The sequence below is a fragment of the Microcebus murinus genome, chromosome 2, assembly GCF_040939455.1.
Source record: "Microcebus murinus isolate Inina chromosome 2, M.murinus_Inina_mat1.0, whole genome shotgun sequence".
Taxonomy (NCBI): Eukaryota; Metazoa; Chordata; class Mammalia; order Primates; family Cheirogaleidae; genus Microcebus; species Microcebus murinus.
The window spans coordinates 116,244,422-116,269,131 of NC_134105.1; the positions used below are offsets into that span (position 1 = coordinate 116,244,422).

Genomic DNA, 24,710 nt, shown 5'->3' on the forward strand with positions numbered 1-24,710 from the left:
TATAAATAGAAAGAAATTAATTGGCCAACTAATATACATAGAAAAAATCAGCCGAGCATGGTGGCACATGCCTGTAGTCCCAGCTACTGGGGAGGCTGAGGCAGTAGGATCACTTGAGCCCAGGAGTTTGAGGTTGCTGTGAGCTAGGCTGATGCCATGGCACTCACTCTAGCCTGGGCAACAAGGCAAGACTCTGTCTCAAAAAAAAAAAAAAAAAAAAAGAATATAGAACAAAAGTATGGTTAGTGGAGATTAGGGAGGAAAAAAAGTCTTTCAGGACAAATAGTTTAAGAGTCACTATTTTAGAATATATTAAGCAAGCGGTGAAGCAAGAATAAAACAAACTTTGAATATCATAAACATCTTGTTAAATGGCACATCTTGTTTGAGAATTAGATTTGGGGAGATAATGATGAGGTCTACCTCCATAAGTAAGAGACATTTAGATATTTCTAAGGAATAAGGAATTCAGGTGGTCCTGGGGCAATTTTGAATCTCTTTGAATGGTATGAATTGCTGGCACACTGACAGTTCTTGGGAAGTTTCCAGTAGTTACTTCTTGCTAAGTGTCTAATGAGTGCTAGGTACTTGGCACATATTATTATACAATTTTAATGGTGAAAGAAACTCTGTAATGTGTTACCATACTGTTTTTTTAGATTTCAAATACTAAATAACTTGCTCAGTGAGGCCAAGTAACTTGTGCAAGGTTACACAGTGATTAAGTGGCAAAGCAGGATTTGAACTTAAGTCTGACAAACTCCAAAGCTGTCTCTGAGGCGACCTCTAAGGCAATGAATGCATCTGGTGATTGCTACCCCTGGGGTGGGGTGGCCTTAAAAAACTGAAAAGGGCATTTCGATAAACGAAATGTTCCTTTGTGGCTGAAATATTTATGTTTCTTCCTCAAAGTTACGCCTTATCTTTCCACTGTTGTATGTCTTCCTACTTTGCCTAGAGAAAGATAAATGGAACCCATATTAAAGGACTGGACCCATTTAAGTCTTTAATTTCCCAGTTAGAAATCATGAAAAGCATTGAAAGGAAAGCTTTCAGGGGATCAGGGAGATAAACACAGGAGCCAGGGTAGTCTGGAGAGCTGGAGCAGATCCTCTAGACCAGAGGTTCAAAGCCAGCTTCTTCTCTAAGTGTCCAGACTCTTACTCACCAACATTATCCATTGTCACAGTCACAGATTCTCCACGCATAGGGAAGAGGGTCAAGGTGTCCTCATGCCTCTTTTCATAGATGAATGAGTGCCCAGTGAAGTGAATGGTCAAAATGTCATCCTGGGTCCCCACACTGCAGAAGTGCCACTGGACAGTGTCGTCAAAGCAGAATCCTAGAGTGGGTATGCTCTCAGGCACGTAGCCATTGATGGCTGCAAGAGGGGAATATGTTAAAATGCCAGGCCTATGCCAACAGAAGGGCACGTGTCTATACCTACGATCAATGCCCCGTGTTGATTTGGTAGTGTCAAAGCAGTGATTATCCAAGATAATCAGCTTTACCAGGTCTAATGTCACTAAAGGTCAAACACAGAATTCTCAAATGGGATCTTATTCTCCTAAGTTAGTCAAGTGAGAAATACTGAGAAAAATCTAAAGCCTCCCATCTGCATTGATTTATTCATTCATTTATCAAATATATATTAAATATTCCGTGCTCCACATTCTGCCTGTAAAGATATTCTAATAATTCCACCTGAAGGAAAAGCATAATATAAGAAATTCATCTTCCTGATACATTGGTCATTGGGTAAGAAATAATGTCCCTAAAAATAAAGCCTATTTAGTACATTGTGTAATTTTCACTGTCCCCTCTTATCACCCTTATAATCTACGGTTTTCATTCAAGTTTCTAGTTCATATATTTTCATCATCTATAAAAGAGGCACTGCTTTAGGCAATATATTTATTTACTAAGCATGGTAATAAAAGCAAAGGTATAATTTCTATGAGGGCAGGGCTCATGTTTACCTGGGTTACCTATAGTCCTAGTACTAGTACAGTGGCTGGGACATAATAAGTATTTAAGTGGATTCTTAACAAATATTTGTTAAATCACTGAAATAATGTGTTGTTAGTTTGTAACTCATTCTAGATGTTTTCCTAAATGATCTATAGTTACACTGTCCAACATGGTAGCCATTGGCTACAAGAGGCTACTGAGTGCTTGAAATGAGGGTGGTCTGGATTGAGATATGCTGTGAATGTAAAATATACGTTGGATTTTCAAGACTTAGTAATAAAGTAAAACTCATTAATTTTTTAATATTGATTACATCTTGAAATGATAATGTTTAGGATATATTAAGTGAAACACACTATTAAAATTAATCTTACTCATTTCTCTTTCATTTCTAATGTGGCCACCAGAAAATTTAAAGTTACATATATATCTCATACGTAATTTCTATGGGACAACATTGCTACAGAACTATGATAAATTCACTGCCAAAATAAAATTATGTAAAGAAAGCTGAGGAGAGCCCCTGTTTGGAATTATTTGTGGCAGCACCTCTCAGTTCTGATATTGTTCAGTTGTCAGTCATCTGAAGCTGTATGAACATAGCATGGGGAAATTGCCCTCCTAGGTATGATCACCAGTCAGAGAAGGGGATCAAATGATGCTCAACTCTTAGAAACAGCTCAGCTATTGTGGAGAAGTTTGCTTCCAGTCAGCTCAGTGAAATTGTTGTCAGAGTCCCATGGCAGTGGCTTTGGGCACTGATCTTTAGAACAGCAGAGAATACATGAACCCTGGCTAAGAGAATTCCTTCTGTTCTGAACTTCTTCCTGCTCACTTCAAACTTCTTCAGGCATTGCCTTTCCAAGAGACTCTTGGGTCCCCATACTCATTTTTCTCTGCTTTGATTTGACAATCCATCTTTGGGTTACTTACCTTATTTCTGCCCTGACCATATAGAACATTCATCCTGCGCACATGTGTGCATACACACACACACACACACACACACACACACACACACACACACACACTGCGGGAGACCAGGCATGCTTCTAAGGATAACAAGCCTTTGATCTCTTGCATAAAAAGGTAGCTACGATGTCACTCAGGGATTTCGTCACTAAGTCTTTGGGCTGGAAGTGCGGATAAGAGGTGCTCTTTACCAAGTGGATTCTAACCCAAGTCTCTGTCCCTACGCACAGTCATAGTTCAACCACAGGAGTGAAAAATTTATGGGCAAAAACAGTGCTCAAACTTACTGCTCATGATGTTTGATTCATAAAACTTGGGGTCGTCGCGTTTCACCTCATCGGGATTTTCACAAAACTTGTTGATATTGTCTTCAATGTACCAGCTTTTGTTCTCATCAAACACAGCAAACACAGCCTGCTGCTCAATGTCTGCTGCCCTCTGGAGGGTGAAAGTGCTGTGTTCAGCGATTAGTGTTCTACCTGATGACCTGCAACACTGAATTCTCAGAAACCAAAGGGGCACGGTGCTTAGGGTCACCGAAGCCACACAATTCAGGCATGTATGATATATGAGTGCCCATTATGTACAGAGCACTTGTCAGAGCTCAATCTACTATGTAAGAGAAAACAGAGCAGATCAGAAAATTCAGAGACTACAAAATATCCCAGTAGAAAAAGTCTCGTTTCACCATAGCAACTGAAGTTCACTTTATCTCTGTAATTGTGCTCCTTTCAACATGAATGATAGACTAAATATGCTCCAAATAGTTGCAAAGGTTAAAACAGATGATGGCAATAGGAAAGCCCTATGCCTTCCTATCTGTTTCCTTTCCTAGCTCAGTAAATCAGGATTTTCCAAGTGTTCATTTCTGATTTTTCCAGGCATGTATTTATTTTGTATGCTTTGGGATAAGACCTCTTTTATTATAGCTTAGCATAATTGTTTGGGAATTTTAGGTTAATGATACGAGACTACTATTCTTTAATTGAGATAAACTCAGAAAAATCTTTGTTCACATTCTTCTATATGATTTAATCTCAGCAGAGATGGACCATTATCTGGGCCCTCCTTCACTAGAAACTGTCTCCAAATATACTTGCTTTCAGGGACTCTCTCCTATTTATCCCTATTGCAGGTCTCTAAAAATCACAAAGATTAGTACAGAGCTTTGCACTTTTACCAGGTGGTAGCTCCCTGAGCCCCAAAACAACATTTCAAAATTTTTAGGAGGGGTTCTACCACTTTGATGGAAGGAAGAAATTACGAGAGGCTAAGTGAATTGCTCATCACACAGCTAACACCAACAGCCTGGAATTTGAAACTAAAACAAAATACATTATCATACTGAAGACTCACTACACTTGTGCTAAAGAGGGACACTTGATAGTTATCATTCTCGAGAAACAAAAGCCTCATTATTTAGCAAAGAGACCTAGCTAATATATTCCAGCCAGAAGAAACTCCCAGAATTTCTGAAAGGTTACTTCAAGGACAAAATACCTGTATGCCTCGCTTGTCCAGGGATCTGCTCTTACAAATTAGCAGTAGTCCTATTAGCCCAGAGGCAATGTCCCTCATGATGTCCACGTCACTATAGTATGGTCTCGTTAAGCACTGGGCATCATTTTCTGTGGGTTCATCAAACTCTAGGATGTTCCATTTATAAGTATAGGTTTCCCCCGGTTTTACTGCTCTTATCATGGTGTTACTGCCTGAAAGAAAATATGTTCAAAATTGTTTTCATTTGGAAAATTATTTCATTATAATAGATAAATAATTGAGCTCTCAGAGCCAATTAATATTGCAAAAGTAATAATTCTTTTTATATTAAACTCTTGGACCCAAGATAGCATGTAGCCGTTACATATTGCTCCACCAGAGGCCGCTATGACACTAATAAAAGGTACCATATTCTGTAACTACTAACATAGACAGGATCCCCGAAGTGAAAAGAGTTTAGCTGTGGTTTTTAGGGTACCCTTTTCATGTATAGTACCTGCCTACTCTAATTATACCACTGGGGAAAGGAGGACAGTAGAAAAATATGGCAGCTTCTTAGCATTCACTCGTTTGATTGAGTAGAAGTGAGAGATTCAAACCTGAGGTGGAGGAAGAGTTGACTTCATCTTCATAAGGAGAGAAGGTCACTCCATGAGGGTAAATGCTGTAGGGACGGCTGGCCATATTTTTGAATGTGATCTGCAAAGGAACATCAGATTTATTTTAGGATTTAAGGTCGATTGTTAAAACTAATACAGGATGCTAGCTTTGCACATTAACCTTTTGGATGGTGTGTGTGTGTGTGTGTGTACGCACACATATACACAGTGGGAAAATTAGTTCTGTTTATTTGAGCAGCAACATCCCCACATTACCTGAAAGGAACATTTGCCAGAGAGTTTCACTCGCACATTAAGGTGGAGAATGGAAAGAGAAATCTGACCTTAGAGGACAGGTAGGAGAAATGACATATTTCTCACAGTATCACCCTCCCAATGTGGTCCCCATGCCTCCTCCATCCTCCTTCAGCTTGGACCACATCTCACTTTGAATCTGCTCCTTCTCATCTCCAGACCATGAGCCCCTTCTCCTGCCCACCAGATCTCCCAGGACACTGACTTTAAAGCCATGTCCTTGAGGGGCACACAAAAGTCGCCAGATCCTAAATTCCCACTAAGGTATGTTTATATTTGCTAAGAGCACCTAAAAGGGATCAAAAGTGGGTGAAGGGAAAGAGGCACAGAGAAAGGCTGCTTTTATCCTTTTGTTATTTTCCCAATGAATAGAACAGGCCTGGTCAGGAGCATTATTCACACAGGAGTCCTAGTTAGGTAGGCTCTTTAATCTTCAAAAGAGAACCTTAGCCTTATCTTCTACTTGGTTGATTGTCAAAGAATTTGAATCCTCCTTAATCTGTAGACTATCTGCATTCTAGGAGCTTGCCGAAGATGGTAACCTTCCATTCTCTGCGGTCCAGCTATTATCTGTCTTGGAGACGTGACATAATATTTCAGGAGAATTGTCTGAGGACAACTCCATGCTCTTGATACATAGCTAAGTTTACCTTCATGAGAGACCGATGACTGGAGAGCTGCATAGCTACACCACATTAAAGGATTATTTTTGCTCCATTGTGTTTACGGATATGGTCTCAGATACAATGAGAAACATTATTTTAAAAAACTATGCAAATTTTTATCTGTTATACGAGTTACAGGAATTTGTCAAGGATGCCCTCCACTGCACACACAGCACCCTCTTTTGAAGGATGCATGGAAGAAATTCCTCTTAGGTCTCAGTATCTGGGAAAACTGTGCTTCCTTGATGGATGCTGTGAATCTCACCCTGACATATTTCCTTTTTCACTTTGGCGGCTGTATAGCTTAAGACAAAATTTGCAGACAGCCTTGTAGGATCATATGGTCTGTATTTTATTACACTTATCTATGGCTTTATTTTCTGTGTTCCCATATTATCCTTCACCCTAATTATTAATACACCAACCATTTGCTTTATTCTTTTGTAATTTGATAAACTGTCTCAGTTACTGAGTAATATTGAGTAGGCTATAAATAAATTCAAATACTAAATATAAACTAAAAGCTGCATTTGAGTTTTAAATTAGATGAACATCTTTTTCTTTTAAAAAAGGAACAAATAATGATGTACTCTATGATTTTTGGCTATTTAATTTCTTCCATGGTTCTGTATTTCTGTTACTTACTTTGAGTGTGTCTCTGACCTGGGCTCTGATAACAGGACCCAAAATCCCATCTTCTTTGATATTGGGATTTTCCTCACGTTTGGTGAAGGACTCATCTTCGTACTGTTTGTAAACAACTTTCTTATAATGTTTTCCAATTTGGTTCGAGAAATTATCCAAGTGCAGAGACCTGTATTTTCTTAAAGTAAAATGAAATTTAAAAAAAAAAATCAAACTACTTTCTCAAATAGAGACCTCATTAGGATGAAAAAGTCCTTGGGCTTAGAAGTTCTGCTCTTAGATTAGCTAACATGCTAGTTCTCTAAAAATTCTTAATGTAATTTGTGAAGTCCTAACGGTTTCTATCTAGTTGGAAAAATGGAAACTTCTGAGCTATCTCCTGCATCACTGATAAAGTCACAGGTAAGTAGTTAGAAGTAGCTACCTAGATCTTCCTGTCTACTTCATTGCTATAGCAGACCTTAAATATCTTCGGGGAAAAGTGTACATTGGCTGCAAGGATAGGATATACTAAGAATTTTTCTAAAGTCTTTCCTATCACTTAATCCATGGTACCCGATTGGCTTTCTAAGTATTTCCCAATCTCTGAAAGCACTGCTCCACCCCAGGAAGCTTTCACTGTCTTTCTTAGTCACGATTCTGTGCTGTTGGGCTATCCTTCCACCATCCACCCAATCCTGGGTGCTGACTGAAAAGCAGCCTCCTTCACTCATCTGCTGTAGCACAGGAATAAATACTTTGGGGACAGCAAGCAACATGAACCACTTTTCTCCTGCCCTCTTTATTGCCCTAGTTTGCAAAAGCAGAAGCTTCATGTTAGAGTAACTATTTTATGAATTTATTTTGCATAGTGAAAAACACTTGACTGTTGCCAAAAAGTCTTAGATTCCCATCTCAGCTCTGCTACTGATTATATAATCTTGGCCAAGTCTTTTATTCCCCTCTCTTTTTCTTAGTTTAATTTTCTGAATAGGAAATACATTCACATGATTTTTATGTGATTTTTATTCCAGTGAAAACTCTTACTCACATCTGATATCCCCTCAGCTTGAACTCCCTAACTCTCCCTGAATTTTCTAGGTAGTCACTTATGTTAATTTCAAGTGTATAATGTCAGAATATCTTTATTCAAATATGTGCAAATATGTCTTGAAAATAAGCAAATATAAATATTTCATCACCCATTCCTTTAATAAAATGCAGCTATTTATACACTCCACTACAACTTGACTTTTTAATTTAATAATATGTCTTTGAGAACCTTTTATATTAATACATATAGAGTGTTCACATCATTTTTTGCAGATGTATTATATTCCATTATATGAATATACCATAATTTATTAAATTAGCTTTCTACTGATGGGCACTTTGGGTTTTTTCCAATCTTTGCTACTACTAACAGTGTAGTAGTAAATACCTTGCACATACATCATTTCACCTGTGAACAAATAGACAGATTCCCAGAGTGAGATTGCTGGGCCAAAGGGTACATGTATTTATAACTTTTATACATATTGCCAAATTATCCTCCAGAATGCCTTTACCAATTTACTTCCACCATAAATGTATGACAGTGCTTATTTCTCACAGCCTTGCCAACAGATGATGTCATCTGGACTTGTAAGTCTGATAGGTAAAAAATAGTATTCCAGTGAAGTGTTTAATTTGCTTTTCTCTTTTTTTATTTTTATTTTTTTGAGACAGAGTCTCTGTTGCCTGGGCTAGAGTGCCGTGGCATCAGCCTAGCTCACAGCAACCTTAAACTCCTGAGCTTAAGCAATCCTCCTGCCTCAGCCTCCCAAATAGCTGGGACTACAGGCGTGCCACCATGCCTGGCTAATTTTTTATATATATTTTTAGTTGTCCAGCCATTTTCTTTCTATTTTTTAGTAGAGACAGGGTCTCACTCTTGCTCAGGCTGGTCTTGAACTCCTGAGCTCAAACAACCCGCCTGCCTTGGCCTCCCAGAGTGCTAGGATTACAGGCATGAGCCACCACAGCTGGCCTTTTGAGTGAACGTGAATAACTTTTCAAGAGTTTAAGAGCTATTTGAATCTCCACATTTCTTAATGTTTCTAACCTATCTCCTTATCTATAAAAAAAGAGCAGTATCTAATTTGTAGAGTTGAAGTTAAGCTCTTAGAAAGGGTTTAATACAGTGGTTGGCAACGGCAAGCATTCAACAGGTGGTAGCTGTTGTTTTTATTACTATTATTATTATTAGACTGGATTCCCTTGGTGAGTTTAGGGTTATTTAAGATCAAAAAAAGACCTTGAATGGAAACCAATACATGTGTCCCTTTGAGAGCTGTCCACCCATGACATTTCATCTCCGCATATCTAGGACCCTACGGGACATGTCTTGAACCTTTGCACAGTGCCACAAACCCCGAAAACTCACTTGTCCATATTTGCTGGTACTATAGGCGCATAGTCCCAAATGACTTCTTCTGCAGCAATGAAGTATTCCCACCTCTTAATGTGGCGCCTTTGCTCACGAGTCATTTTCTTAGGCATTCTGGTTTTCTTTGGGCAGTTTTTAATGTTGATGTAAGCCTGCATCCCAGCTGGGTTAGGACATAAAGATAGCAAAAGAGTTTGAGAGAAGTTACGATTGATGACAATGCATGCCTTCTAAATCAATTTTGGAAGGTTTACATAATAACAGGGGAAGTAATGCTCAGGTAACTTTTTGATTTAGGACACTTTCAGTGGAGTGCAGAAGGGGTGAAGAATAAAAAAAGCAGGGAAAAGGCAGGAGGTGTTAGGGAAAAAGCTTGGAAAGATCTCTTTTGTTTCTTCTGGAACAGGACATTTGCTTAGCATTTCCAGCCCCTTAAAATTCTGTGACTTAGGTCTTGTCGAATTATAATTTTTCCTGTCATCTGCTCCTTTATCTGTAAAATAAAGATAACACTAATACTTTCTTAATGAAATTGTTGTTTAGAATTAAATAACAATATAAAATCACTTATGTTCAATAAATATTAGTTTTATTGTTGCTTTATTATTTTTAGGACCTCTATCACCCAGAGATATTGTGACAATTTCATTACTTCAAGTATCATTTTGACTGCTCAATGTGAAAAAAACACGAAATAATCTCATGAAAGTATCTCTTCCTCATATGTGTTGTTTACACATTCTTTTGGTAACAACATGGTTTTCTATAGTGAAGTCATTAACTTAGATTTTAGTCTTTGTTTACAGGAACCCTCCTCCCAACAGTTTTAAGGCAAAAATGTGTAGTAAAGCAATTAGTTATTTTGTTTACATGATACCACATAACAACTTGGGCTTATTATTTTTTTCCCACCTGAATTCACTGATGTTCTTTAAAGCCCACCCCTCAGCTGTTTAGACATTATGTACTACCCATTCAACACACATTCATTAAGTCCTTCTCTGTGCTGAGCTTTGTGCTTATTTCACTGTAAAGGCTAAACTTTTCATGTTAAAACTTTTATGCTTTCTATAACTTGGTGCTTCTGTACATTTGCAGATGTTTGTCTTGTTCTAGCATCTAGGTGTTTTCCTTTGGCTATGTATGACTTATCTCCAAGATAGGATACCTCTGTGTATGTATTTGTTTCCTTCCTCTTTTTGCTTTTCGAGGAAGTTGAGACCTCTTCAGTTTTTGCTTCATTTTAAAAAATCTTTGTCAATTCCTTCACTTCCTCCATCCCCAACCAGTGGATTATAAGTCTGAGAGCAGAGTATGTAAACACAGTTGTTAGGAACTTAGGCGGGTATGTCTGGGTGCAGGTGGCTTAAGAGGGCAAAGGAGAAGGAGGGAGACAGTGCTTGGGAAGCAAGGAGCCTTCTTCCCGAAGCAAGACTGGCAGAAGAGTTTCTTGCCTTGCAAATGTTTTGGGGTGAGAGAAGATATAATCCACTTTCCCTCTGTGCTCACAGTCATGTTTGCAGTGGTGGATGTAGCGCTGACGAGGGTGATGGCTGAGACCTTATGATGGTTCTGCTCCAGGACCTGGCCATTGAAATGAATGGAGAACATTTCCGGCCCAGAGCTCATTCCAATCAGATGCCAGCTGACATGATCATGGGCACAAACCGTTATATCTGAGAGACAGGGAGAGACAGAGGCCAATACAGGTATTCAGTACAGTACTCTGTGATCAAAAATTTACTCACCAAGTATATATTGAGAGCCTGCTACACTGGGTCACACCAATCTGGTCTTAACTGGAGGGAGTCACCAGAACCTCCAATAGGGCTGAGCTCAACATCCTCGTTGTCAAGGTTGGGTGGAGGTCAAAGCTCTAACTCTGGGACAGAAGATGTGAAGATGATGTGAGGACTTTCTGTTGCTTCTTTACTCACTTTTTGATGCTTTAAATGACAAGTCAATGAAGTACTATATGTGTTAAACACTCTCCTTAAAATGCAGTGGACAAATCCTCATTATGATGGGCCACTGGGAGCTTTTCATGGATGAAGTAATGATAACAAAGTACAAGAGCTTAGGTTTTGCTCCTTTGCTCCCATAACAACTGAGAAAATGCTCATCTGCTCTGTGGGAGACTCCAATCCTGGCTTCTATGCTTAGGTTTTAAATTTCAGATCCATAATCACTAGATACTATATAATGGGGCACATAATCAGTCCTGGCTGGGACTTGTCTTTTTTAGGAGGCTTTTGTAACAAGGCAGTATCTCTGATGAGAACAGAAGCTGGAAGGTAGGCAGCTTTGGTAGAAGCATTTATCCACCCCCAAAGAAATGCTCATTGAATTCGGCAATGAACACATCTGCATTAGCATTTATCATATTTATTCAGTTTATACTGCTCCAAAGGCAGATGATTTTACAAGCATTAACTATTGTCGGTTTCTGACATTTCCCTACCTTGTCCCTCTTACCCCCAATTATTCTCTTTCAACTATGAATTCATAAACTCTTTGCTCTGATCAAGTTATTATTTTTTATTTTTGTGAGTATGGCTTTACTTCTTTTTTGGCTTTAATACATTTACACAGATTGTTCATTCTGCCAGGAAATAGATGTTAGGATAGATGGTTAGTCCATTTTTGTAAGTAAGCATACTGAGACAACTAATTTCCAAGGGCTACACTAGAGAAGTGAGTAAGGTTTGAACTCAGGTCTCATAAGGTAGAGGGCAGTTAATTAAGCTCCATGTTTTCAAACTCCTGGTATTAGAACTCAGAATCAATACCCAGAGTCATATGAGTCTGTTTTTGATAATCCAACTAGAAGATAGAGTCAAATGAAATAAAATACCATTTAAAAGCAATACATATACTTCAACTCTTAATGACATTTGTCTTTGAGAAAGTGAAGCCATTTGTGCCTGTCAGATAGTATAGAACAGCTTCTACAAAGTTTAATGTATTGAAATATGGTTTGTATATTAATAAAGTGATATTTTCATTTTTCCATTTTTTTCCCTCAGGCTGGTGCCATATACCCTGGAACCTTAGTTATAAGTCAGTTCTACCAGAGAGGAGTGATGAATAGAAGTGGTGTGGTCTAGGTGGAAGTCAGTTGTTTTTCCTTTTAACAGTTGCTATGACTTTGCTTACTCACAAGAGTCTTCACACAAATGCAAAGAGAAAACATCCTACATGCCATTGAATATACTCATTAATCACTTTTTTGGAATGCCAGCAGTATTTTTATGTGTTAGGGATTACTCCTAATCTCCTGTTCATCTTTACCACAAGTGTCTTTATTGCATTCTTCCTACCAACCCTTCCAGCTAGGGAGGATTGACCTTGAGCTTCAGTAGAAGGAGGCATGGTCACCATATAGTAGGGACCACAGAGCTAAAGGAAAGAGACTGCGCTGGTATCCTGGAGGTCTTTTTGGAGGTGCAGGCCAAGGTGAAACCCACTCAGATCATTACACCTAAGAAGGCTGCACATTCCTTCTCTTAGCTAGCTTCTAATTTGTCTGTTGTATTTTCTGTTTTGTTTTTTTTTTTTTTTAAAATGACAAAATCTTGAGAACTACTATGCTGGATTACATTATCTTTCTGATAAGGAGTTGCACAACTGTGTGTCTGGTCAACTTCCCTAGTGCTTTGCAGAAAACAACAGGACCAAAGGTACTAATGATTCTACTGTTGCTGGGTGGTGCTCGGCCCACATGTTACCCGGCATCGTCCCGTTGACATAGCCATTGACGGTGTACATCAGGGATGATGACTGGCTCCAGCTCTTGCTTTCGTCAAACACAGCAAACAGCAGCACAAGTTGCTTCTCAAACATCTTCTGAGTCCCATCCTCACTTAGGGTGCCTGTGAAGGAAAGTACATGTCTTCAGTAGCGTCCCAAGTAAATACTCTCATCAGCTTTCCTAGATAACAGAGAGTTTAGGACAAGCAACCAATCACAATGATATCAATTTGAAGTAGTGCTTATTTTTAAAAACAGCATCTTCATCAAGTAACATGGTTGGAGGCTTATTCTGGTGCCATATTGTTTTCTTTGGCACCTTGTAGCCATGGGGAACAGGGCTTTAAAGGTAAATTTTATCTGGTGCAGAAAGAAACCATCTGATGACTGTCAAGGCTCTGTAAAAGTATCTTTTTCCTCCAGTCTCAATAGGCCAATATGTAGGTACCTTAGCTGGGTTGGTAAAAGCATCACACCCCAAGTTTAATGCTGTCATCTTGTTTGTACGTGAAATGGGGCACTAGAGGATTGGTTGGAAGTATCAGGATTAATCCATTTTCATATGAGGAAAAAATTCTGTTGATAGTAAAATGAAAAAAGAGCCTTTTATGAGTTTTAAACTTTTTTAGTGCCATCACAGTATATATACTGGGCAATGAAAACATATATTTGTATAATGGATACATAACATTGGGAAGGTATGTGGATATGGTCTGTGTGATGGTGAGTCCATCATGTTATTTCCCATGACACAGTTCATTGTGGTTGTTTGCTTTTTTTAATGAAAGATGACCTAAATTCTCTTGGGGTAAGATCTAAGCTTCCCTGTAGGAAGCCCAGCCAATACAATTCCTTATAAATCCAGTTGAGTATGTTTGAAACCTACCACCCAAAGAGTTCAGTTTGTTTATGAGAAAGGCAGCTGGAGTCTCATGTATTTATAGACCAAATTACCAACCCAAACCTCAGATATGTCAGGTATGTTAGCAAAAGTTCTTTCCAAGAGCTCTCCCAGCAGAATATAGGCCAGGGCACTTTCACAAAGACTTTGTCCTTGAGGTAAATGTCACAGATCGATCCTACAACCCTGGCCCCAGAACATACTCTCAAACAGGAATTTATCTGGGAGAGGCTTCAGGATTGAGATTAAGGAGGAATTAGAAGAAACACAGGGGGATCCAAGCCCTCAAATATCAGGTGTCTTTTCTCTTTTCAAGCAATCATCTGGTCTCTGCACCCTCTTCCTCTGCTTGAGGTACAAGAAGTTGTCAAGATGCTCACAAGCCTCGTCCCGTTATAGAACTCCTTACCATTCCAACATCTTTGTTGTTGTTAAGTCTTTTGTTATTGTTGTTACCTTTTTTACAGATAAGCAGAGGTCCAATCAGCCCAGAGTTGAAGTCTTGTACCAGATTCTCATGGGAATAATAGATGTGTGTGAGGCAGGGAGGGTCGTCGTGGGTGGGCCCACTGTCCTCACTAATGGTCCACTCATAGGTATACTCTTGGCCGGGAGCTACAGCGTCATCCATCTTCTCCACAGGGAATGTGTGGTCAGGGTAAGAAGCACCTGGAGAAGTAAAAGCCATGAAGACATCTGGGCAGTTTCTAAGGACTACTTTTTTACCACCTTTATATCTGGGGGAAACTAAGATAAGCTCTCTAGAGATGCACATACCTTTCCACAGTGAACCTTATCATTTGGAAAGATTCACATATATCTACGTCTATGCCCATGTAGTTATAAAGTTGTTGTGATGGGAAGAATAAAAAATGTTACTTGTAAATTACAGTTTAGCAAGTTAATTTTCCAAGGTGCTCTCTAGGACTCTGCCCCACATATTAAGAATTCCAGCCACTTTGGCTTCTCTAAAGTCCAAACTCTGCTTTCTCAACTCATAGAGACTGAGCGGGCCTTCCTTATGCGATTCCCTGGGAACTCTCTTGAAGAACTGAGCTTGGGTACTCAAAGGGCCCACCTGGTTTGTTGTTACTCTTCTCTCATAGGTCACTCTCTTGATTTGCCTGTTGTTCAATGTCTGAAAATTTTTGTTTCATATATTTTGTCTGCTTGGCTAGTTGTTAAGAAAAACGGTAAATTTGGTTCCTCATGTTCAGAAGCCAAAGACTGAGATGCTCAATTTCCACATGAACTATTTTTATATTGCAGCAAAATCAGCTTCCCTTGTTTAACTGTACCTTCCCCCACCTCTTCTTTGGAAAATCTATTCCACTCAAAACACTCTGCATGAGTTTGCATGGCATCAGCATCTGTCTGGGCTCTCCAGGTAGAAGTGGGGAAAAAGGCACATACATTCATCAATGGGGCATTCAGGTACTGCAGTGATGTGCATTGCTGTACTGCATAAGGTTATGAACATGGAAGCCATAAGATGTGAAAGTGGAGTAGGTATATTTAGACTTACTTATTGCACAAAATCCTTAACATGGACCATAAGTCCACGTATGATTTACTACTACTTCTCTCTCCAGCCTTACCATGTGTGATTCTTTCTTTTGTTTACTATGTATCAGTCACTCGGGCCCCTATCAGTTCCCCAGACATACTAAGTTCTACCCTACCTCATGGTCTTTGTGGATATATTCCCACTGCCTAGAGCACTTTTCCTCCTTTTTTTTCTCCTTTTGATAAATGTATGCTCATCTTTCAGATGTCATGTGTAATTGTTTATGAGATTATATGATTAATTTCATTTTCTCCTATTAGATTATAATTATTTACATCCTGCATATTTTGGTCACCAGAGTGTGAGCTCCTTAAGGGAAAGTGCTAGATTGTCTTTGGTATCTCTGGTGCCTTCCACAGTACCTGGAGAAGCATGGAACATGAGCACGGAGAAGATGCTCAATGAATATTTATTGCACTCCTAAGATTCAAGGTCCTATGGGCTAAAGCCAAGGTCACCACGTCATAACTCTTGGGTGTGTTTGGGTCGCATGGTATTAAAACAGATTAAATGCCAACATTAAAAACTTGGAGATATCTAAGAATCTGGATTGTTGGTTTCTCTTTAACAAACAAAAATACAAAAAATAAAAACCCTGGAGATCTGATAATAATAGGACCAAACTCCTGCATAGAATTTGGCTGGACCTGGGTCTTGGCTGTTCTCTTCTTTTTGATCACCAATCCCTACTAGACCCACTTTTTCATTGAATTTTTTGCCTGGGTACTTTAGGCATCTGAGTTTGTGACCATTGCATTAGAGTAAAGCTTAATATTGGACTCTGTTGTGTCTTTTTTCCCTCCCCCAAAATGGCTTGACACTGATAAATGACATGTACTATAGGTTGAACTTTCACTTTGATGATAAAGAGGATTTAATTGTTAAAACTATCAGAAGCTGAGAAATGATAAAAGCTTAAATAACTTCCTGTGAGTTACAACATTATTCTAATCTCAAGAAGGAGGAAAAAAAAGTTTTTGAGGAAGAGTCTCCACTGATAAACAGGGAGCATTATATCTGAAAAGTTACAAAAGAGCCTTGGTAGCAAAGCACAAACAAGACTGATAAGGAGAGCTGCCTTCTCAGCTGAACCTTGTGTATGAGCTGGAACTAGCATGGCTAGTTGAGTTGCATGATCTTGAATCAAGTACACCAGTCCCTATTCAACTTTTCATGCTATACGGCCTCCTGAAGTTAAAAAATCATGTTTCCAGAGCTTCCACTGATCCAACTATTAAAACATCATAGGGGGTTTCTATAGCAGAAAATGATATTCTTTCAACTGCCTTCACAAGCTCTCAAAGGGACAAAAAGTAATGTTCTTTTTGTAGAGTTTTGTAATGTTCTTTTGCAGAGTAAGAGATAACATTTGAAATTCTTCCTCCCTTTCTGTTTCTGGATGAATGCTTGCTTATCTTTCAGATGTCAGAATAAATGTCAGATTATACCTTCCTTGGTGTCTGATTGTGATGCATGTTTTTTTAATAGCACTCATCACAATTTATAATTAAATATTTATGAGATTACATGATTAATGGTATTTTTTCCTGCTGGATCGTGGGAGAAAGTACATGAACTTTGGGAGCAGAGTTGTAATGTCTTGGTTATATCACTTGCTAACTGTGTGAACTTGGGAAAGTTTTTTCTTCCTTTTTTTTTTTTTCGGTTTGAAAAACAAATATTTATTTCTCACAGTCTGGAGGCTAGGAAGTCCAAGATCAAGTGCCGGCAGATCCAGTGTCTGGTGAGGGCCTTCTTCCTGGTTTGCAGATGGACATCTTGTATTCTCACATGTTTCTGTTCTAGCCAAGTAGAACAGAAACCACCAGGAATCCAGGAACTCTTATGGACTCCCAAATGTCTTTTTGAAGGTCAGACTTCTCACTGGAGCCCTAGACTCCTTTCCCAGGGCCTCCCTGACATGTTACACCTGTTCATTTCACATTGGCCACATTGGCTCTTGCTGTTCTTTGAAAAAGTAAGCCCATTTCCACCACCGGGTCTTTGCTTTTGCCATTCCCTCTGCCAGAAACACTTTCCCTTAAAGTCTTAGCGTGGCTGGCTCCTTCTCATCATTCAGATATCTGGAAAGTCTCTTAAACATCCCTTTTAGCCTCTGTATTATCATTCACAATTTAAGAAATATAATCCCTTTTGTAGAGATAACACTATCCTTTTTGATGGGTTATGAGGACTGGAAAATATATGGGAAATGTCTGGCTCCTAACAAATGCTGCCGCAGCCTGTGGGAATACACTTTAGCATTTTGGTTAAGTATTTCCTTTTCCAGCCATTTTGCAATTAATACAGCCTCTTCCCTTTATGTTTTACTTTGGTTAAGATATATCTTGAGTTCTTATAACACATGTGAGAAAGATTGACATTGGCGACTGTCTTGGTTTGGGCCACTACAACAAAGCACCCTAGAGTGGGTGACTTGTGAACAGCAGACATTGATCTCTCAGGGTTCTGGAGGCTGCAAGTCTGAAATCAGGGTGCCAGCATGGCTGGGTTTGGTGAGGTTCCTCTTCTAGGTTGCAGATTGCTGTCTTCTTGTATCCTCACATGCTGGGAAAGGGCAAGAGAGCTCTCTGGGGTCCCTTTTATTATAAGGGTGCTAATCCCATCATGAAGGCTCTACCCTCCTGACCTAAACACTTCTCAAAGTCCTCACCTTCTAATACCATCACACTGGGGGTTAGGATTTCAACATATGCATTTTGGGAGGACACAAACATCCAGTCCATTACAGTGATACATCTATTCTAAAGGTGACAAAAACTGGTGATGAGACCAGCAAAATCAAGAAATTTTGGAGCAAGGGGAAAATAATGCATAGTCCCTACTTTCTAATCAATCCTCAGTCCCTCAGTTCAGCAATGATGAACACCATCATCATTACCATCTTCATCTACTAGGTTCCAGGCTCTGTGGTGCCGTGGTGCAAATTTAAGAAGACACAGCCTGAGCTCCTGAGCGGCTCAGCCTAATCCACCGTAAGGCACATGCTGGTGCCCTAGTTGTGATGGGTTTTATCTCTAGATTTCTGCTAGGGTCGCTCAGTGCAGAGGTCACAATTAGAACACAGTGTTCATCCACAATGAGAACTAAACAACATAAATATCTAAGAATTACCTAAGATGCCATAACTCTTGTGCTAGACATAGCAGTGTGACTCATTTTCTAATGATAGCAAACTTATTTGTAAATAGTCAGTGTTTCACACCTAGACTTATTTTAACACCTAGTTTTTTTTTAAAAAAATTATTGTATATGTTTATGTACAACATGATGTTTTGATATACATATGGATAGTGAAAGTTTGCTCTAGTCACACAAATTAATGTCCATGTAGTTTACTAGGGTAAATTACTCAGAATTTCACGTTCAGCTGTCAATTAAATATAAGATAAATTTCAAATAATTAAATAAATGATTGTAATTAAGTTTACTACTAAAATATGAATCATGGGCATCTTAAAACAAATAGTGTTCAGGAGGATAGAGAACATAGTAAAAAACCCCAAAAAACAAATAGTGAACAATATGGATTTGCACATGGGGTATATTCTGTAATTATACTAAATTAGGATTACTAATGAGATAGTTGGGGGATAATTTTAACAATGCTTTTATTCTTCTCACTTCAAATTATTTTACCTTTAGTCTAAAATAAAACAGGCACGTTGCATCTTTGACTTTGCAACCTACATAATATATGAAATATAAACACAAACAGCTATTTAGAGGCAGCATTTATGAAATACATTTTTGGTGAATCTGATTTTGACTTTGTAATCAAAATAAAAAGTTAAAAATCTAACCTGAAAACAGGAGGAAATGGACAGGGACGACTATTGTGCTAGAGCACAAAAAGTCCTTGTTCATCTTCTTGCTAGAATAAATTCTTTACACAAGAATAGCCCTTCAATTTGTATTTGCTCTGTTCTGTTCGCTTCCTGCTCAGTCGATAGTCAACTTTGTAATTTGTTTACTCTTGTCATGAGGTACTAATTATTTGCCAAAAGGCTCTAAGTATTTTTTTTAATATAAAATGGTATGTACAAGCTTTGGGAAAGCAAAGTTACATAAAGAGATTTTTTGGTTACCCATTAGGATGCTCATTCAGTAAATTTTCCTTTGTTACTTATTTTTGTGAAAAACTCTTTTCCTCTTCATTTAATAAACTTAGGGAATGCTTCAGTGCATTCAAAGATTCAGAACATTCTTTTAGAAGCTACAATTTAGGCAATGGGCAATTAATGTTTTGTAAAGAGCCTGATTCCATTGCACAGAGCTTGCAAGTCTCTTTGGAAGGAGAGCTCACGTATTTGTGATTTATGAGAATTATTATATTAGCTATTACAGTTTGTTTCAGGTGTTTATCATATACTCAAGGAAATGTCTATATAAGGCCAAAGTATTCAGATGAAAAGTGAAAAATATAATTACCTATGTTATATCAAGCATAGAATGTTTTGGAAAAATCTGGAAGACTAAGTTTTCATATGGAGAATTTGGCAACACTTAGATGCAAGGAACAATCTCTGGTGGCAAACATGTTTTATTCAGAGAGCTGGCTTACCAGCACTTGGCTAAATATTACAGAGCTAGTTTTATGGTAGAGTACATTTAAAATATGAGAATGTAAATCAAATAAAGGAATATTAAATTTATTATGAAACAAGCTTTTTAAAGGTAAGTGACCAAAAAAGCTTTGAAAATCTTACTGAACAACAAAACTTATGCAAAGATGTGGTGTTACAATAAAGAGGTCAATACATGCTAGTTACAGTTTCTGAAAATTTAATCTCAAATTGAAACTCTTTTAGTAATAAAACGTTTTAAAATGATTAAGTACAGTTGCAGATATTTTATTTCCTGCTTTGAAGACATATTCTTATTAATTAAATTATTAAATGGAATATCCTTGTAAGCATCTTTACAAACCATGATTTGCCCATCCTGTCAAAAAAGATTATCCAGTCTTGTCTTAATGTGTTATCGTGGTTTCTCAAGCCTATTATCTCAATCCCCTACCATCCATCTCGTAAATATCCAGCTCTGAGATAGAGAAATCTGGAGTTGCGTGTAGCTGGCTCAGCATGGAGTCAGTTTATCCCCACTCCTGAAAAAGCAGCTCAAACCATAGAGGGAGGCTATGTGGGAGGGTGAGTGTCAGACATGAAAAAGAAGATGTTTTATTTTAACACAGAGGGTGTGGTAAAATGAACAGAAGACTTGTCTTTTTCCACGAAGGACGCTATCTATTTACTAGATTTGCATCTCATTTCTGAGAAAAAATTTACTTTTCCTTCCGATACATATTTACCTTTCTTAGATTGATGAGACCAGAGGCAATATTGTACACCCATAATCAGATCTCCAGTGGAAGGAGTGGGAGGATTTTAACCAATTGCTCATAAATGATTGTTGGCCGTAGGGGGATATCGGGACAAATAAACAGTAAAGGAAAAGGGATAATGTTGCAAAGTTCATTCACTGTGCAAACAGCCCAGCTTGAGTACAAAGTCTATGACTCTTACTTCTTCCCTTATTTAAAATGGAACCTGCTTGTGACATTTTGACATTTTGGTTTTTCTCTCCTCCTGTTGTATATTGCTAAACTACTGTGCAGTCATCTGGAAGCTTCATAAGTAGGTTAGGTGATTGTTCATTACGTCATCGTATGATTTTAGGGACATAGAAGAAACTTCTGTGCACACTGTCTTGCCCCAAGTCTTACCAAATTTGCTTTTGAAGATGTCTGAAATTTCACAATTAACACTTCATTGTTTTTCCTCAAGCCAAAGATTAAGTACTAATGCAAATACTCCTGGGGAAGGTAATTCACCAACCTATTATCAGTCACTTATATGTTAGGGGGAATGAGTTTGACAACAATTTACATTGGGAATAATAAATGTAAAAATCACTTTCTAACTAACAAGTTTTCAGATAAATATTAAATAACTTGAACACATTTTGATTGAAGAATCATCTTTACTATCATAGATAATATTTTGACTGCTTATGATACGCCAGGCATTGTTCTAAGATTTCATGACAACGAGCTTCTATGAGATAGCTATGATTATTATCCCCAGTTTTCAGATGAGAAAAATGAAGCACAGAGAAGTTATATAACTTTCCACAAGTCACATGGCTAGAAAGTATCCAAGCCAGGATTTGCACCTATCAGTCTAGTTCTAAATCCTGCATCGTAAACCACTCTCCTACTTGATTCTCTCTGCAAAGGGAGGATGGCTGGAACATGTGAGAGAAGGAAGGATATTTGTGAACCATAGAAGTTTGAAATTATTTTAAAATGTTATTATACCAACAACTATGACAATATGGATACTTTTTTTATGCCAGTGCCTGACGGAACTCTACCAGGGTTATTATGATCTGATCATCAGCATAATGGGAATAATTAAAATAATATTAATAACGGGTACTTACTATCCAGTGGCTGATGCAATAACTTTCATCACCATCATCTTTATGATCATTGCCATCATTGTCACCATTATTATCAACATTATTTATTGAGACCTTATCAGGAACCATGTTTATATCTAAATGATATCATTTAATCCTCCAGCAATCTCATGGGTGGGCATAACCATTTCCATTTTATAGATGAGAAAACTGAGGCTCTGAAATGCTAAAGTCATAGAACCAGAAATGATAAAGCTAAAATTTGAACCTAAGTCTGCCTTCAAAGCTTATGTCCTTAATCACAATGTCCAAAATTCCAATATTACTTCTAGGTCCACCCCTACAAACACTGTTTATTGAGTGTCATCCACGTGCCAGGTTAGCCTATGTCAGGCTAGTCCTATGTCACTATGACAATGGTTCATGGGCCAAATCCAGCCAGCTGCCTGTTTTTGTAAATAAAGTTTTATAGGGACATGGCCATGCTTGTTCATTTACATAGTGTCTATAGTTGCTTTTGTACTAGAAGGCAGAGTTGAGTAGTTGCAATAGATATTCTACGGCCTGCAAAGCCAAAAATATATACTATCTGACTCTTTACAGATAAGTTTACTGACCTTTGCCTTAAACCATTTTGCAATATGTGTATTATTATTCTCATTTGAAGATGAACATATTGGAATTGAGGGAGATTAGGTAACTTGCCCACCCAACCATTAAGGAACATGAACCTAGTAAAAAATGGATATCTACAGGACTCCAGAACCTTTTTGGTTTCTTCTCTTGAAACTTATAACAGCAACAATTTTTATGATTAGCAGCTACAATAAAGGAGTTTTCTCTAACAACACATGGTTAACAATATGGTTTTAAATGTTTGACACTGGTATTAAAGAGTTGTGCATTTTCCCTTGTTAGACGGATATTAAGTTCCTCTTACCTTCTGAGAATTTACTATACCTAATTCCTTGAGGGTGGATGCTTAAGGGCTTGTCTGCCTTATTCTTAAAGTGAATTTTCATGATGTCTCCAACTTCAGCATATAAAGTGGGCCCAAGAAGTCCTGTGAAAACAAGGATTCAGACTGTGTATGTTTCAGAATCACCAAAGGCAGAACTGCTAAGCAAGAAAAACATACAGACAACATCAAAAGTGATTGTTGCTATTACTTCTGGCCCAGAGGTCAACCTGTTTATCTTCAATCTAGAAGGTTTTCCCAGTTATTAACTCTACATTATGTGTAGTCAGATAAAAACAAGATGGTAGAAACATTTGGCCTGGACCCAAAAGAAGTAAAGAGAATAGGAAAAATAGTTCTATGTCCAACCTGCTCTAACCCACTCTCTTTCCGTAGAGACAACTTTCTTTGGTTAAGAAGAGAAAGACAAAGCAAAAACAAAGACCATATGATCCTCTCAACAGATCCAGAAAAAGCATTTGACAAAATTCAACACCCTTTTATGATAAGAACACTTAACAAAATAGGCACAGACGAGGCTTACCTAAAAATGATACAAGTCATATATGACAAACCCACATCCCACATAATACTGAATGGGGAAAAATTGAAAGCATTCCCACTTAGAACTGGAACAAGACAAGGTAGCACACTGTCTCCACTTCTATTCAACATAGTGCTGGAAGTCCTTGCTATAGCAATCAGACAAGAGATTGGAATTAAGGGTGTCCAAATGGGAGCAGAAGAGATCAAACTCTCACTCTTTGCTGATGATATGATATTATACCTAGAAAACCCCAAGGATTCAATCAAAAGACTACTGGAATTATTAAATGAATTCAGTTGAGTCTTGAGATACAAAATCAATACGCACAAATCAGAGGCATTCATATACGCCAACAACAGTCAAAGTGAGAACCAAATCAAAGACTCAATTCCCTTCAAAATAGCAACAAAGAAAATAAAGTACCTAGGAATATATTTAACTAAGGAGGTAAAAGACCTCTACAGGGAGAACTATGAAACACTGAAGAAGGAAACAGCAGAGGATGTAAACAGGTGGAAGACCATACCATGCTTGTGGGTGGGCAGGATCAACATTGTTGAAATGTCTATACTACCCAAAGTGACCTACAGAGTCAATGCAATCCTTATTAAAATACCATCATCATTTTTCACAGATATAGAAAAGATAATTTCATGCTTCGTATGGAACCAGAGAAGACCCATATAGCAAAAGCAATCCTAGGCAATAAAAACAAAATGGAAAGTATCAATTTACCAGACTTCAAACTATACTACAAGGCTATAATAATTAAAACAGCTTGGGAATGGCACAAGAATAGGGACATTGACCAGTGGGACAGAACAGAGAACCCAAATATAAAAACATCCTCATATAGCCATCTAATTTTTGACAAAGCGGACAAAAACATACACTGGGGAAAAGAATCCTTATTCAATACATGGTGCTGAGAAAACTGGATAGCCACATATAGAAAACTGAAACAGGACCCATACCTTTCACCTCTCACAAAAAATCAACTCATGGCCGGGCGCGGTGGCTCACGCCTGTAATCCTAGCTCTCTGGGAGGCCGAGGCGGGCGGATTGCTCGAGGTCAGGAGTTCGAAACCAGCCTGAGCAAGAGCGAGACCCCGTCTCTACTATAAATAGAAAGAAATTAATTGGCCAACTAATATATATAGAAAAAATTAGCCAGGCATGGTGGCACATGCCTGTAGTCCCAGCTACTTGGGAGGCTGAGACAGAAGGATCGCTTGAGCCCAGGAGTGTGAGGTTGCTGTGAGCTAGGCTGACGCCACGGCACTCATTCTAGCCTGGGCAACAAAGCGAGACTCTGTCTCAAAAAAAAAAAAAAAAAAAAAAAAAAAAAAAATCAACTCATGCTGGGTATCAGACTTAAACTTAAGGTGTGAAACTATTAGAATTCTAGAGGAAAACATTGGAAATACTCTTCTAGATGTTGGCCTAGGCAAAGAATTTATGAAGAATA

The 24,710-nt window shown here is 38.2% G+C and overlaps 1 protein-coding gene across 1 annotated transcript in view; it reads right to left on the bottom strand.

Annotated features, from left to right (window-relative positions):
• Window positions 1-24,710, bottom strand: part of F5 (coagulation factor V) — a 66,848-nt gene that overhangs the window by 27,450 nt on the left and 14,688 nt on the right. Inside the window, exons 3-12 of the mRNA XM_076000368.1 lie at window positions 22,677-22,799; window positions 14,182-14,394; window positions 12,803-12,946; window positions 10,529-10,750; window positions 9,072-9,237; window positions 6,668-6,845; window positions 5,043-5,142; window positions 4,444-4,655; window positions 3,231-3,381; window positions 1,169-1,381 (exon numbers count right to left, since the gene is read on the bottom strand). Of these exons, the coding sequence (XP_075856483.1) occupies window positions 1,169-1,381; window positions 3,231-3,381; window positions 4,444-4,655; window positions 5,043-5,142; window positions 6,668-6,845; window positions 9,072-9,237; window positions 10,529-10,750; window positions 12,803-12,946; window positions 14,182-14,394; window positions 22,677-22,799 (1,722 nt within the window). The remainder of the gene's footprint in view (window positions 1-1,168; window positions 1,382-3,230; window positions 3,382-4,443; window positions 4,656-5,042; window positions 5,143-6,667; window positions 6,846-9,071; window positions 9,238-10,528; window positions 10,751-12,802; window positions 12,947-14,181; window positions 14,395-22,676; window positions 22,800-24,710) is intronic.